Source organism: Crocodylus siamensis, chromosome 1, assembly GCF_052110815.1.
Source record: "Crocodylus siamensis isolate JL-2025a chromosome 1, ASM5211081v1, whole genome shotgun sequence".
Taxonomy (NCBI): Eukaryota; Metazoa; Chordata; order Crocodylia; family Crocodylidae; genus Crocodylus; species Crocodylus siamensis.
The window spans coordinates 189,511,776-189,528,471 of record NC_143395.1 but is presented as its reverse complement, the minus strand read 5'-3'; the positions used below and the strand labels follow the sequence as shown (position 1 = coordinate 189,528,471).

At 44.4% G+C, this 16,696-nt stretch overlaps 1 protein-coding gene across 1 annotated transcript in view; it reads left to right on the top strand.

Moving 5' to 3' along the window:
* The window catches only part of SPTLC3 (serine palmitoyltransferase long chain base subunit 3), a 127,000-nt gene that overhangs the window by 43,043 nt on the left and 67,261 nt on the right, over positions 1-16,696 (top strand). The window contains exons 2-4 of the mRNA XM_090031548.1: positions 4,163-4,354; positions 7,093-7,247; positions 8,587-8,735. Coding sequence (XP_089887674.1) covers positions 4,163-4,354; positions 7,093-7,247; positions 8,587-8,735 — 496 coding nt within the window. The remainder of the gene's footprint in view (positions 1-4,162; positions 4,355-7,092; positions 7,248-8,586; positions 8,736-16,696) is intronic.

The window sequence follows — 16,696 nt, the reverse complement described above, 5'->3', positions numbered from 1 at the left end:
TAAGCATCCAATTTACTCTCGAAGGTGATCAATGTAGGTGCTTGAACCACCTCCGCTGGCAGACTGTTCCAGACCTTGGGGGCTCGGACAGTAAAGAAATTCTTCCTTATGTCCAGCCTGAAACGGTCTTCCAGGAGTTTGTGACCGTTCGACCTCGTCATCCCTTGGGGCGCTCTGCTGAACAAACGTTCCCCCAGATACTGGTGGTCACCTCTGATAAACTTATAGGTGGCGTCAGATCACCCCTGAGCCTGCGCTTTTTCAGGCTAAAGAGTCCCATGGCTCTCAGCCTGTCATCGTAAGATCTGTTTTCCTGACCTCTGATCATGCACGTGGCTCTCCTCTGCACTCTGTCAAGCTTCTCCACATCCTTTTTGAATTGTGGAGCCCAAAACTGGATGCAGTACTCCAGCTGCGGCCTCACCAAGGCCGAGTACAAGGGGAGAATGACGTCCTGGGATTTGCTCGAGAAGCATCTATGGATGCAAGCCAGCATTTTGGTCGCTTCACTAGCCACAGCATCGCATTGCAGGCTCATGTTCATCTTGTGGTCAATGATGACCCCCAAGTCTCTTTCTTCTGTAGTGCTATCCAACGTAGCACTGCCGAGCCTATAAGGGTGCTGCAGGTTTTTCCTCCCAAGGTGGAGAACCTTGCATTTTTCGGTGTTAAACACCATGAGGTTCTCATCTGCCCATTTACTGAGCTTGTCCAGGTCAGCCTGGATCACCCGCCTGTCCTCTGGCGTGGATGCTTTGCCCCAAAGTTTGGTGTCACTGGCGAACTTGGCCAGTCCACTTCTGACTCCAGTGTCCACATTGTTAATGAAGATGTTGAACAGTATGGGTCCAAGGACAGAACCTTGAGGGATCCCACTGGTCACAGGGCACCACAATGAGTGACTGCCATCAATCACAACCCTCTGGGTCCAACCACGGAGCCAATTTCCCAGCCAGCGGATCAAGGTGGAGCCAAGGCCACAACTGGCCAGTTTGGCCAAGAGGTGATCATGGGATACGAGATCAAAAGCTTTTTTGAAGTCAAGATATATGACATCAACCTCTTCTCCCTTGTCCAGGTGATAGGTCACCTGGTCATAGAAGGAAATGAGATTGGTCAAACAAGACCTACCCGCAACAAACCCGTGCTGGCTGTCCCTTAGAATGTTAGCCTGGGCCAGTCCCTCAAGGATGGCCTCCTTAATAAACTTTTCTAGGATCTTCCCCAGGATAGAAGTCAGGCTAATGGGCCTGTAGTTAGCCGGATCCACTCTCCTCCCTTTTTTGAAGATCGGCACCACATTGGCCTTCTTCCAGTCATCAGGCACTACACCAGAGCGCCAGGAGTTTTCAAAGATCCGTGCCAGGGGCTGGGCTATGACACTTGCCAGCTCCTTGAGTACCCTGGGGTGCAGATTGTCAGGGCCAGCTGGCTTGAAGGTATGCATCTTCTCAAGGTGTTCCTTCACGAGGTCAGCATTGATGGAGGGTAGGGGATCCCCCTCACCCAGATTTCCCTGTCCCATAGCAGGCATGGGCATCCCATGTGACTGATGAAAGACTGATGCAAAGTACCTATTTAATAGGTTGGCTTTTTCCTGGGCATCAGTTGTCAGTTGCCCCATCTGGTTTAGCAGGGGTCCAACATTGCCCTTGCTTTTCCTCCGGCTCCCCACATATCTGAAAAAGGACTTGTTGTTGTCCTTGATGCTTGAAGCTAGTTGGAGTTCAGTTGCAGCCTTGGCTTTCCTGGTTTGCTCCCTGCAGGACCGGACCAGCGCAGAGTAATCCTCCTTGGAGGTGAATCCCGTCCTCCATCCTTTGTAGGCTTTCCTTTTTAGCCGTAGGAGGTCCGCTAGGTCCCTGGAGAGCCAGGAGGGCTGCTGTGCCTTCTTGCTGCCTTTCCTCCGTGTTCGGATAGATTTAGCTTGTGCATTGAGGATCGCTTCCTTGAGAAGCAACCACTCTTCTTGAACTCCCAACTCCCTGTGGTCATGGTCCCTGAGGGCCTGGCCGACAAGCCTCCTGAGCTTGTCAAAGTTGGCTTTTCTGAAGTCAAGGACTTCTGTGTTGCTGACTGACTTGCCAGCTTTACGGCGGATGGTGAAGGTGATCAGCTCGTGGTCGCTGTCACCCAGCTTCCCATCAATCACTAGGTCGCCGATTAGGTCATCCCCTGTAGCCAGTACCAGGTCGAGCAGCGCTTTGCCTCTCGTTGGCCCATAGACTTCTTGAGTCAGGTAGAGGTCATCCATGCACGAGAGAAAGCTTTGCGACCGCTCGGATTTTGCTGAGTGATGTTCCCATGAGATGTCCGGGTAATTGAAGTCACCCATGACAACCAAGGTCCTGGAGCAAGCGGCCTCAGTCAGTTCCCGGGCGAACTCCTGGTCAAGCTCAGGACTTTGAGTGGGAGGTCTGTAGTAGACTCCCACCGTTGTGTCCCCTGTGTCCCCACGAATTTTTACCCAGAGGGTCTCTAGCTGTCCATGCCGGTCACCAACATCAGCTTGCAGGGACATGTAGCTTTCCTTCACGTAGAGAGCTACATCCCCGCCCCTTTTGTCAACATGATACCTCCTGTACAGGGTATAGCCCTCTATACCCGTGGTCCAGTCATGGGTGGAGTCCCACCAGGTCTCCGTTATCCCAATGACATCATATTTCTTTGCACTGAGCAGGAGGACGAGCTCGTCCTGCTTGTTCCCCAGGCTCCTGGCATTAGTGTACAGGCAGGCAAGTGTGGCCTTGGGGGCTCTTGCCTTGCCCACAGATTGTGCCAGGTCTGGGGCAGGGGTGAGCTCCCTTAAGTGCCCCGGTCCGCTGGCTTTGCAAGGGTCGCTCTGCAGGCCATCAGTGGCAGTAGTCCCCCCATCCCCCAGCGGGCTTAGTTTAAAGCCCGGTGGAGCAGGTCAGCCAGCCTGGCTCAGAAGAGCCTCCTCCCCAGGGGAGAGAGGTGGAGGCCATCTCTTCCCAGCAGCTCGCTGCCTCTCTCTCCAAAGAGCGGGCTGTGGTCATGGAAGCCAAAGCCTTCCCGATGACACCAGCCCCTCAGTCTTTGGTTCACTGCGTGGATCCTCCTCTCCCTCCTCAGCCCATAGCCCGAGACTGGGAGGATGGACAAAAACACCACCTGAGCTCCCAGACCCCTAAGCCCCGCTCCCAAATCCCTGTAGTGCCTCATGACCTGGCTGGGGGTGCTCCGAGCCGTGTCATTGGTGCCCACGTGAATAAGGAGCATGGGGTAGTGGTCTGTGGGCTGGAGGAGCTGCGGGATCCTCTCTGCAATGTCTCGGATGCGAGCCCCCAGGAAGCAGCAGACTTCCCGGGCTAAGGGGTCGGGGCGGCAGATTGCCCCCTCGGTCCCCCGCAGGATGGAGTCTCCCACAACAAACACCTTTTGCTTTGTCTTGGGGAGAGCGGGGGCAGTAGCTACGGTCGAGCCTGGGTTGCCTGTGGGAGCCGGCAACTGAGCAGGCTCTGCCGGGGCTGCAAGAGGTGCGAACCTGTTGCTAAGCTCTGGCGAGGGAGGGGCCTTGGTGCGGCGGGCCTTGGGGCCCTTGACCACCTTGGTCCATGCCCCTGACCAGGCAGAGCGGGAGGTCCCAGAGTCCTCCTTAGTCCTGGAGGGAGACGGAGCTCTCCCCTGCGGCTCCCAGGGGAGAAGGGCCTGGCAGTAGGAGTCTATCTCCTGCTCGCAGTCCCTGATGGCACGCAGTCTCTGGACTGTGGCCTGGAGCTCCTCCAGCTGGCGCACCAGAGACCCCAGTAGGGAGCAGACCCCGCAAGGGGAGGGGGCCATGCTCCCGGGCCCCAGAGCCTGAAAAAGGGACAGGCAGCCCCCGCAGCCAAGAGCCATAATCAAAGCAGGACCATCTGCACCTATATAATCCCAGCCAGGGCTTTGTCTACCTGCGCCTTAAAAACCTTCAAGGATGGAGATTCCACAACCTTTTGTTGTGTGGAGGAGGAAGTAGAGGAGTAGACAGAAAAATAATTATAGTAGACATGGGGACTTGCAATGTAAGGTTGTACTCCTTAAATTTACATATGAGAAACAGCTTCCTTAAGCCGCATAACAAGAGAGGAAGAGATTGCTTCATGGTCTTCAGCTCTGGCTAGATGAAATATTGTAACTATGAATTTTTATTTTGTATTTTCAGAAAAATGGCATATCAAATGGAAGTCTCTACAAACAGCCATTTACTGAACACTTTGAACAAGCACCAATGTATGTTGCTGTTTTTACTTACGTGGGTTTCACTGTGGGAACGATATTTGGCTACCTGAAGGATTTTCTGAGAGTGTGTGGACTGCAAAAATGTCCCCTTGCTACAGAAAGAGAAGAACAAAAAGTACGTATGAGAAGGTGTATTTTAACAGGCATATCACACATGCTTTCCTTTGGTATATCATGCTTTCCAAAATAATATGTGACGGATTCATGTTTCATTACTCCGCTACCACTGCACACAATGATACTGTATGGAGGTTTTACATAAAACTCCTGCCTACCTAGGTTGACAGTGCAGAAGATTCCACTGGGTATCCTATTTCCTGAGCTGGTAATGTTCATTCAAGTTGCTCTGGTAAAAATCTCAGTCTGAGTTCTGCTTTAAATGCATCTACATCAGCATTGGATAGACAAGCCTAAATGGTCTCAAGCAACTGTATAATAATATTAATTCATGCCTGACTGCTTGGGACTCAGAAATGCCCTGTTTCCATATTCACCTGTCCTTACATGTTTCCATACCCCTATAGGTAGAAAAGCCTACCATCCCAGCAAAGATCTGAGAAGGATAAAAATCAAATCCAATCACGCTACTGAAATCCCTGATCCCTACCTCTCAGAACCACTCTGGTTTTCTCTTTGGAAATAGATATGCCTGCCTAAGACTTATGAACCCAAGTAACCTGTGGCTGAATGTGTCAATGTACTATCAGCCAAGATAAATCCCTGCATTCTGATCTCTCTCTCAGAAAAATAAAAGAAAACCATATATCCCTTATTTTTTCAAACCCACAGAGTTTTTATTCCCCCATCTCTCCTTTAAAACTCATGCACACACCCCTACTTCCATGTGCAGGGCTGATGACTCATTGATTGCTGATCTCCATTGCAGGTGGTTAACTGCTTGACAAGGATGACCTTACTTGGTTCTGCTTTATATTTGGGAGGAACATGCATCCTGGGTCCTGTCTCCTCTTCTGTCTGCCACAGTTTTACCTGTAGCATCACTGTTGCGGTGATTAAACTATCCCTTTCCTCTTCCAGAAACTATCACTCTTCAAACACCAGCATTGCTCCATGTGATTACACTGAACCATACTAAGGTGATTGGCAAAATTCTTGCCTACTATGCAGCTTCTGCTAGACCTGCTTCTAACAATCTGAGCAGCTTTCATCTATGTGCTTACATGTGCATAAAACTGCAAGTAGATTTCATTCTTCAGCTGTCCTCACCACAAAAGTAAAGGCAAAAGACTGGCTGTGTACATTCTTGGACTGGTGGTAGCAGCTTTAACTTTCCAAACCTTGTGAATGATCAGGGCTAGAAATAAGTGAAGGATATTGATGTTCCAATGAGACACCCTAAAGTTGCTTCTTGTCCTGGTAGACCCCAGATATTATCCCCTACAACTATGGCATCATATACAGAAGCATCATTTTATATTGTTTAAACAAAATTCTGAAAGTGACTAGTTGGGTAATTTTCTCTTTTTCCTGGGTCAACAGTTTGACTCTTGATTTACCAAACCACCTAGCATTACAGGAGGAAGGAAAGGGAAAAAAATCTGTATTCTAAAATAGCTTTTCTGCCTTTTTTTTCTCTATGTTTTGAAAGTAACACATGCAACACAATAATGTAGCATGGCACACTATAAAGCAGTAGCATAAGTAGGGCAGGACAAGGGGGGGAAGCACCAGTCCCAGGCACTGACTGTGAGGGGGTGCCAGAATCCCGCCCCCATGAGTTTTTACCACAAGAACAGTAGCCCTGCACTGCCCTGCCCAGCTGTAGGAACCAGGCAATGCAGCTAGTAACAGTAGGTAAGTGGGGCAAATGGATTGGTCCTCCCCCACCCCACAATGGGGAGCTTGCCAGAGCAGGCACAGCCCTGCACCCAATATGTAGTGTCAGGGAAAGGGGCAGGAAGCAAATAAGACAGCAGTGTCACCTCCCAGGGAGCCTGGCCACAGAGCTGCTATTGTGGAGCTGATAATGCTGTAGCATCAGCAGTGGCATCAGTACCCCAGGCAAGTAAGACTTCCCTTCCCCTCACCCATTCCCTCTCAGCCTGGGTCTACAGTGGTGAACATATCTTTGCCCTAGCCCCCACACCAGGCATTCAATGATATGGCTACACCTCTGTCATAAAGGATTGGTTGGCACATTTTTGGCCTCCCTTGTATAATTCATCCCATGATCTGACCACTTGTGAATCATGATGTACACAAACATGCCAGTAAAATTTTTCTGCAAATTCTCTTATTTTATATGCATTTCCTTGCTAGCTAGTATAATGCTACAATCATGCAGAGTCTTTTGCTTTGATTCTATGCCTGTCTTTCCATTCTATTTCACTAAAATCCCTGGTCCCTACTTATTTGTCAACCAAACTCAGTGTTGAAATGGCATGGATTAACTAAGATTGGAGACTTCAAGTCTAGGCTGGAAATGCACCCCCAAATCAATATTTAGGCTGAATCTAATGAACCACTTTTATACATTATGATGGGCTTTTTATCCCATCTTTGCTAGCTACCCTGCAAAGATGGGAAGTTGTCTATATCAGAAATGTCATGGGTATGAACAACATGATGGCTTCTCTTGTTATGAGCTTTCAGAATATTAGACCATGTAAACATTAAGTCCTTTTGTGCACTCTCTGCTTCTTACCAGGCAGAAATAAATGGACTACACATGGGGGAATCCAAGTAATTAGGCAAAATGTGAGTGTCATGCATAGCACAGGGATATTAGGTTTTCTTTACCCCTTGTTTCCTAATGAATTCCTTTCTAATTTAAATTGAATAAGGACTATGAGCTTTATTAGAAATGTAACCCTATGAGTATTTTCAAACCAGGATTTTGTGCCACTTTATCAAGACTTTGAGAACTTCTACACAAGAAATCTCTACATAAGAATACGAGATAACTGGAACCGTCCCATCTGCAGTGTCCCAGGGCCACAGTTTGACCTGATGGAACGTGTTACAGATGACAACAACTGGACATTTAGGTAGGTCAGGCTTAAGGCAGTAGATGCTGCTTTCATAAAAATGATTTGTAGTGCCACCCTCAAGGGAAAGGAATAATATTGAGTGCATGATACTAGAATTTCCACCACTGTGCTCTCTATAACCTCAATGGAGGCAACAAAACACCAACAGTGCACATCAGCCCTGTTCTAAACACGGGTTGGACAAAAAGTATGGAAGGGGGCTGAACTGTACTGCAAATGGCTTTTTAAAAAAATGTTTAGACACAGGGAAAATCCTAAAGGAGTATTTTGAAGCCACTTCTTACTCAGCTTAGATTTCTGCATGATCAGACAAATACTGGTATAACCTAGTTTATTTTAAACCTTTCCTATGATTGGTTACAAACCTGCCTTGCTTACATATGTAAAAGTGGCCTCTGATTTACAATCATCCATATAAGGAACTTTTATAATTTATATTTATGTAGCTTGGAATCAGATTTGCTGCAGCCTAACATTATTGCCTTAAGCAGAGATACAAATTAATTACAGTGCAAGTGCATCTGGTTTCTGTTTACACATAGCTCTACATAGACATTGCAGTTGATATGGGTCTGATTGTTCTAGGGGTTGATCTAGGTCAAAACAAGAGTGGGCCAGTCATTTGAATGTGTTGCCTTTCCAAGTTGCATTGCTGCTCTCAGGCAGCAAGTGGCTGCGGAGATCCCTCTGGCCAGGCAATGACCCACAAAAACTTTAGAGATGCACACTGCAATGCCCCAGGGAAACTTTATTCCACATACTTCAGTGTGACATGAAGCAAGACAGTAAACTGTACATCTGTAGGTTTGCAGAACAAAACATTTTCCCTTGGGACAAATACAACATCTATTTTCAGCCTATTGGTAACAAAATATTTTGAAGAAGATATCAGATGAAGTTATGGATGAGTTTTACAGTTAATGTTTCAAATTATTAAGATTGCATTATACAGTCTTTCTAGTCATTTTCCCAGTGATTGATGCATTGCTGTTCCACTGATATTGTTTAACATCCACTTAACATCTCTTCATGTAAACCAAGCCAGTGACTGTCCATGAAGGAATATTATAAGGAGATAAGAATAGAATGTTTTCTCATCTGAAACAGCTAAAGAATTTTACAAATATGTTGTATGTACAGGAATTGCTTAACCCAGCACTGATATGCAGTCACCAATTAGATGGAATATGACAATCAAGCTACAAGGTTTACCCACAAAAAAGGAAATAATTAAAAGTTACAATGGGCATATTAAGTTTATAGAATGTAATAGGAAGGGGACTAATTTTAGTGGGTAAAATACATTTTCCTTCTTCAAAACTTGTTTTAATCATAGGTTTACTGGAAGAACTATCAAGAATGTAATCAATATGGGCTCTTATAACTACCTCGGCTTTGCAGAAACAGATGCTGATGCTTTGAAAACAGTGGCAGATGATTTACAGAGATATGGCACAGGAGTATGCAGTACCAGACAAGAAATGGGTAAGCGGAGCAAACTGCAACATTCCTGCCAAGATTTCTATTGTTATGTGGTTTGTTTTACAGACATCCTGAAGGAACTGAATCTTTGTAAGGTTCTATGCCGCCTGATGCTTAGTTGCTTGACAATTTAATGAGCATTAATTACCTTATAAATTTTTTTCAAAAAATAGGAAAAGAATCCGAATGTGCTTTGGAAAAGTGTAAGAGAAGTGAACACTCCCAGCCACCCATTACAGCTTTTCATTTATTCTAAAGAAAAGCATGAGTGAGCAAACAGCCAACAGGACTTAGAGAATTTTTCTTGTCAAGGAGAGCAAACTGCAGAATATTTATTCTCAAAATGCATCTTAGATCTCTGCCGCTTGCCCATTCAGTGACATGAATGTTTTAACCTAAAATATAGTGCAGGGTGTCGTGAGAAATGTACACGCACCAATGATCATTATGACACAAAATGTCCAGTGTGCTTGTTAAAAAAAAGAGAAGTGGGTGGATCCTGTGGAAGACTTCCCTAGCTTTCTTATCAAAATGTCTTTTCAGAATATGCTGCTTATTGTGTTTGTACACTGCATTTATTGCTATTTTCAGTTACGTACAATATACCAGTTTAAAGCTGCACTTATAATAATCCAAGCAGGCTCATGTTCAAAGGAAGTAGCCTTCAGCCATGGAAATTACGTTTTCTACGTTCCAGCTTTAGCTGAGCTGGTGACAGTTAAGGCAAAGGAAACAATCTTTCCCAGTCTATGAATGCAATAACATTCTTTCTATCTTTCAAGTTTATCAAGATAGTGTCAGGTGGTTTTCATCTGTTTTGCTACTGGCATGTCCATTGTGACATACCTCAACTCCAAAACTAATATTAAATGTTATTTTTATTTTCTATATGGGCAACTCCTTCAATATGCTTTCAGTTAGAAGCAAAATTACTGAGAAAAAAAACCTTCTATTTGTAATATGTCCATGTTACTGCCATACTGCCTGGGTTCTCCCTGTAGCTGTCCACAAATGCTCTGAACTAAAGATTTCTTTAAGCAATAATCTGCAAATGAAATGGAAAATCTAGTCATCATTCATTTCTTCTGTTTCAAATTCTCAAGTGCTTGTATGTCTAGTCTGTACTGCAGGTCGCCTAAAGCTTTAGCAAAGCAGATAGATGGAATATATTGCCATTGATCATTTGTTAAAAACAGAGATGCATAACTACTTTGCTCCACATCATGTTATTTTTCAGTTAACAAGACAGCAACAGACCCAAAGGCAATATTGCCCAATGCTTGGGGGTTTGGAGGTTACACTACAAATAAATCTTTTTTATTTTTTTTTTGTATAAGTGCCAGTCAAAAAAGGTGAATTAGTACCTGATTCAATTATCAGTAGGAACCAACTGAATTTGCAATTTTGTGGATTTCGCAGATTCCACAAAATCCGGGCAATGCCTGTGGAATCTGCAAAATCCATGGGGAAAAAAACCTACACCAAAAATAAAATGCAGGCTCCCCAGAAGGAGCTAGCAGTCCGTAACCTGTTACAGCAGTCTGCTGGGATGGGTAAGGGAAAAGGGACCTGCCCACTTAAAGGGCTGCTCACAAGATGGCTGCCACCCCCACCACTGATTGGCTGTGAGGGCTGCCTGTCATTTGGCCCTGCCCCTCTCCACCAATCAGCAGCAAGGGGCAGGGCCACATGACAGGCAGCCCTCACAGCCAATCAGCAGAGAAGGGCAGGACCACTGGGGCAGTTGGCCAATCAGAGGCATGGGGGGCCTGCTGTGCTCTGCCCACAAAATGGCTGCTAGGGCCCGCTTTCTGCCTGTGAAATTGGAGGGCAGCCCCTGTAAATTAGGTAGACCCCTAATCTATAAAACCTCTTTGCTTTCCTGATTGTTTGGGGAGGGATAGCTTTTGGGAATTGTGCTCTTGTGTTTGTAACACAGGCCCCAGCAGATGTTACACTTAAGATGTGATTAATTGGTTAAGTAGTCATAAGTTGTGACCTGGCCACATATTCTTTCAATTAAAGGCACGATAAGAAGAAGAAGAACTATGTGTAATAACTTTGTGGCTGGTTTCTATTATGCCTTTAACTGAATATGTGACCAGTGCTCCCAGCCTTTGGTTTACACAGGAGCCTTTCAAGACTCCTATGTGCTCCCGCAGCTGGAAGCACCCCTCAGCTGGTCAGAGCTCCCAGCCAAGAGGCACCATGCACTAGCTGGGAGCCAAGCTTGCTACTTGCCAGTAAAGGGGAGCCCAGGATCTGGCTTCCCTGCACAGGCAATATAATAACAGATGACAGAACAAGAAGCAATGGTCTCAAGTTGCAGCAAGGGAAGTTTAGCTTAGATATTAGGAAAAGCTTTCTCACAAGGAGGGTAGTAAAACATTGGAAGAGGTTACCCAGAGAGATGGTGGACTCTTCATCCTTGGAGGCTTTTACAACTTGACTAGACAGAGCCTTGGCTGCGATTATCTACTTGGGAATAGTCCTATTTTGAGCAGCGGGTTGGACTAGATGACCTGAGGTCCCTTCCAACCTGAATTTTCTTTGTTTCTATGAATAGGACGTAATGGGATCTGATGCAGGATCTCACAATCATGACTCCTGCCAGATCTGTGTGTCATGGCAGGAAGTGCAATTATTGGCATCCCATGTCAAATCCCATTGCACCTCTACTTCAATATCTGAGGGGCCACAGGAAAATAAAACAAAGACATGCTTTCCACATCAGCAGGAGAACTTAAATCACTTTCCTAAAGGTATTTGATAATGAATAATTTTATCTCACGAAACATTGAACATTGTATCTTGAGTTGTTGCTAGTTTTAACAACAGTGGCCTTCTATAGGGGCATTAGTGATTTGATTACAGTGATCATAATAAAGGCTCATAATCCTTCCATGAAACCAGTGTCAGGAACCTGACCCTTATTGCTTGATCCATCCCCCCACTCATAAGAACAGATTCAGGAATTTTCACTTGTTTGTTTTGGACTGTGTTGAACTGATTCGTCTTTTGTTTTCATGAGCCAAAGTATGAAGTGGAAATAAATCCTTTGAAAAGAATCGTAAGTTAGCAATTATCTACCATAATTTATCATCTGGGGTCAGAACTGCTTCCCCTGTTTCCCTTGAACTCTCTTGACTAGGGATATTTTCATGCAATGTGCTTCAAGTTGTTTAAGTATTTTAGTATTCACAAGCCTTTGCCCTTTTGATCACATACCATTTTATCAGAATATTCTGATTTGATTTTAATCCCTTGTTTGAACTCAGTGTTACATTCCAGACTGTTGTTCTCCCTTGAAGAAATGTCACTGATAAATTAAAGCCCATCCTCTCTCTTTCCTTAAACAAACTGTTTATACTCTTCATATGAATATATGAAATCAAATAATCTGCCACAAAAGCTTATTTAATTAAATATCTAGGAGATAAATGCATTGCACACAACTTCTAAGGACATTGGAAAAACCATACTGAGTCAGATCTAGCCCAGTATTCTTGTATCTCTCAGGGCAGAAATAGATATCACCTGATGTCACATTTGTTCCAGCGACACAAATGGTGAGGAAATCCTTTGTCACACCAGATCAAAATATTCCCGCTATTATTCATGTACAATAGTGTAAAATAGTGCTACTTTATTGCCGCAGACATCTATTTGCTCTGTGGTGGGAGACTGCAGGCAGCCCGGAGCTGCCTGCACTCTCCAGCCCTCCCAGGCAGGTGCTCCGAGGGATTGAGGGGCCTGATCCTGAACACCCTAGGAATTCTTGTGCAGGATCAGGCCCCTCAAATCAGTCCCAGGAGAACCTTTTAAGCACAGGCACAGGTTGGCATAAGTCCCAGCAAGGAAATGCAGGGCAGGATAGAATCCAGGGAATTTTCACTGCCTTATGCCTCCACACCAGGGCGTAGTTACCCAATGGCTCCACATGCATCGCAGGCTGTTATTGGACCCAACATGAGCCCCAGCCTGGAGGCATAGAGCTCTGGAGATTCCCTGAGTTCTGTGTCACCCTGTGTTGACCCATGCCTCCGCAGGATCTAGCACAAGAATCCTGGCAAGGAGGCATGGGACAGCAAGGGAAACCCCAGGCAAAGGGAACACATTGTCTGTTGTCCTGCATTGGATCTTTGCCCAATGCACAGCAATAGATGGCATGTGTTTTGCCCAATAAAGTGGATCATCTGTGGCAGACACAGCTGAGCCACTTTGTTTGTGGCAATGTCTGTTTTTATCCTCGGGGCACAGTGGATGCTAAAAGAAAAAAGCTTTGCATAAGATCTATCCAGGTAGACCTGACCCCTCGCACCCCACCTACCCTACAGGTTCTAGCTTTCAGAAGACTATGACTTAATTTTGGAGTTTGAACCCATTCTTGCTTGTTCTGAAATGCTAGGTCAATGGCATTATACTCTACTTTGCATCCCTTCTAATGATAGAGGAAGGAGGACCTAATTCAGAGAATGAATGGTTAGTCCAGATTCTTGTATCTATTTGTGACACAAGATGTGTCACAATGGATTTGTTGTATCCATTTGCAACATAAGATGTTAGACAAGTGCTTATATTTTTTAAAAGATTCTTTCCACTTCTTTTTTCTTTTAGGTATGCAAAGATTTTTTTTTTCTGTAGACCTATGGCAGTGGCATTAAGTATTTACATATCAGTGAGTCTTTGGGGATTTTCAGTCTGTAATAAAATATTTCTTTTATTTAAAAATAAGCATGAGTTGTTGTTATTTACTTATATAACTAATTACTGTAGAACCTAGGGGTGCCTATACATGAGCACCAAGGCTGCTCCAACATGCTGTAGTTGCCATAGTCCAGCAGCCTCCTGCATCTCGTGTATCAGCATTCCCATATTTTAAAATGGCAGCAAGGGCACTTGAACTAAAGCTCATCAAACAAGCTTTAGTTCAAGCACCCCTGCCACCATTTTTTAGCTCGGGGACACTGATACAGGAGACACAGCGCTGCTTCCATTAAAGTGGCTCTCATAGCCGTTCTAATTAAAATGCCATCCCCTGCCCACTCCTGGGGCACGTGTACAAGTGCCCTAAGAGCTAAGGCCTGTACAAACAGAAAAAAATGAAACGTCCTTACTGCAAAAACCTAACAATATAAAAAGTAGAGACAACAGGTGAAAATGCACCTATGAAAGAATATGGAGAAATAGTGAAAAATACTGATCAGTTTCATACACCCTGGTCTCAGTACATCAGGAGCCTCACAAATTGTCCATGGGCTTCATGGCAAAGGGAGGTCAGGGTAGGGGAGAGGTATTAAGGAAGAATTTAAAGGATGATCATGATGCAGGTTTTCAGATATTTATGTGGGAGAGGGTTCCTCCCCAGGTTATGGAACAGCATTAATATAAGCAAGAAAATAAGGTAGTTTTATATATCTAATAAAATAAATTCATATCCTATTTTTGTGCATTTTACTTGAATTTTACTTTCTCAGTAGATCTTGATACAAAACACAAGTTTAAAAAAAATCTAGTAAAAATAATGTATCGTTCACATTTCTAAGGCCTCTGGCAGATAACCAATTAATGGTGAGATGCAATCTGATCCATGACCCCAACAACCAGGCCTCCTTCCACATGCTATATGACTGCTTCCAAGATGGGAACAATAAAAGGAGAAAACTTGGGTTTTCTTTTCCAACTTGCTGATGGATTTCTCCTCCTCCTCCCCCTCCACTAACTGGAGTTTAATTCACCTGCCTGGTTGTGTTTGATGTCTCTAGTTTTCAGCTGAGGCTGAGCTGCAATCAGTTCATGTGTCAGAGAAGCCAGGTGGGTGGGAAGAATGTCTCATTGAGACAACACCATTGTGCTTTTCTGATCCTGGTATGAGCCTGTCCCATGTCATTGTAACCCTTCTTTTACTGTCAGAGAGAACTTTTCAAAATGCAATTTGAGCTTGCCCAGTGGAGTGACGGGCAGATATTGCATCCATCTTAGGAATGTGAGCGAGACTGTCTTGAACATGCTAAGTGGGGACATGGTGATAGATGGCAGCCATGTTAGGTATGTCCAGTGAAAAAAATATGACCCTAGCGCCATTCATACTTTTCTGCAAGTATAGAAAAGTTAGGGTTTGAATTATCGGGGAGCTGAGGGAGGGACTCTCCCGCCCCCATAAGAGATGAGAACTCTTCCCCACCCCCGGTAAGATTTGAAAGTCATAACCTAGGGAGGTATACAATTTTATTAGGGCATCTCAATTGTACATGGGCAGCTCAATTTTTTTGGCAGATCCCCACCCCCAAGAGTCAAAGTGTCATTCAGAACCCTGAGAAAAGTCCAGGATAGACTCAGTTCTGCTGGAAGCCTCTGTAAAGAAGGAAGCAGCTTTCTACCAGAGCGTGACCACAGCAGGAAGTTTTTCTGGTCACTCTTTACTGTTTATAGGGCAATACAACCTAAAACCAGAGTGGAGGGATCCAGGAAAAGCTACTTTTCCTGTTTCTCTTTCATAGACTTATAGTACTAGGGTTTCTCAAGGACTGTGCATCACTGGTTTATGGTGTGTCCTCCACTGAGGAACAATATAGTGTATTTCTTGAGATTCTCAATATTTTTTGTACAGTTTTCATTTATTACTTGTTACCCAGTGATTTTTTTTTTTAGTAAAAGAAGTTGATAGTTTTGTGCAAGAGGTGATGATATCTTGTATTGGTCCAACTGTATAGTTGGGGTGGAGTTAAACAGGCTTTCAAATGCAAGGCATTCATCATCAGATCATAATCAGCAGAATCAGGTAATATTTTTAGATGCTTTCTTGTTTCATTATCGCTCACTAAGGAACATTAATTACAAGTGCTTAATGATAGATGCTACTGGTCTATATTGTAAACCCAGAGGGGTTTTGCATTCTGCAAACCCTTATATCTACACAGACCTGTTATAAAGGTGGTTCCCCTCTGTGCTGGCAAGTTGCTGTTATCTTTAGAACAAGATGTAGCAGTCTGTGTTTGACTCTGGAAGTCTCTGATTCCAATCTCCATGTATCAGACAAAGTGGCAGTCAGCCAGACTTGCACCAGCTGGTGGCAGCCCTTAAGGAAATGTTCCATTTCCGAGGCATTGCCAAAATACCATGGTGCACCAAGCAAACCTTTCCCAGACCCACCTCCTCACTGGGTCCGTGAGAGGGAGGGGTGACGTATAACTTGTGTAGCTGTCTTTTGCCTGGGTATTCTCCCATGCTGGGCCAATCATCCAAGATGATTAAGTACTTAAATTATATATTTAAGTCAATGTGATATCTTTATTTTAAAACCTGAGGAACATAAAGATGTGGGTTAATTAGCTCTGCTCTTTTTACTTTGTATGAACTGATCACCAGCTTCCCACAGAAATTACTTGACCTACATAGCAGACGTCTTCTTTAATACCTCACCTACCACCTTCAGTAGTTCCATTATAATTAGAGATGTGTAAAAACAAGGGCTAGTTTTGCAAATCCTTACAAGTCAGGTTTTGGTCTTGCAAAGATATGCAACCTAGGATTCGTAAGCCATCGTTGAGTGATTGCATTTTCTTGACATCTGTTTTCTTCTGTGAGATATGCAATTTGTAAGTGATGGGTCAATATCAAGATATTTATTTCATCATCCAGGAAAATAAACACAAGCAAGTAGTAACAAGGCTGCTTTCATTTTTTGTTTTCTCTAAGAGCTAAAAAACTAGAACAGGAAGAACCACTGTTAGGTGACTGACCACTATTAGGACACCACCCCAACTGACAACTGTTGGGATACCACCTCCTTTTACTCTTCAGACTGCCACTACAGATTTGCCTGTTCACTGGTGTCTACGGAGCACTACCAACTGAAAAACCCCCTAGAAAGTAGGCAAGTGACTACTAATTTCAGTGTAAAATGGCTCATTCTTCCACCCCAGTCTCTGGTCTGTTCCCTGTTGTATTTTGTTACTATTGTG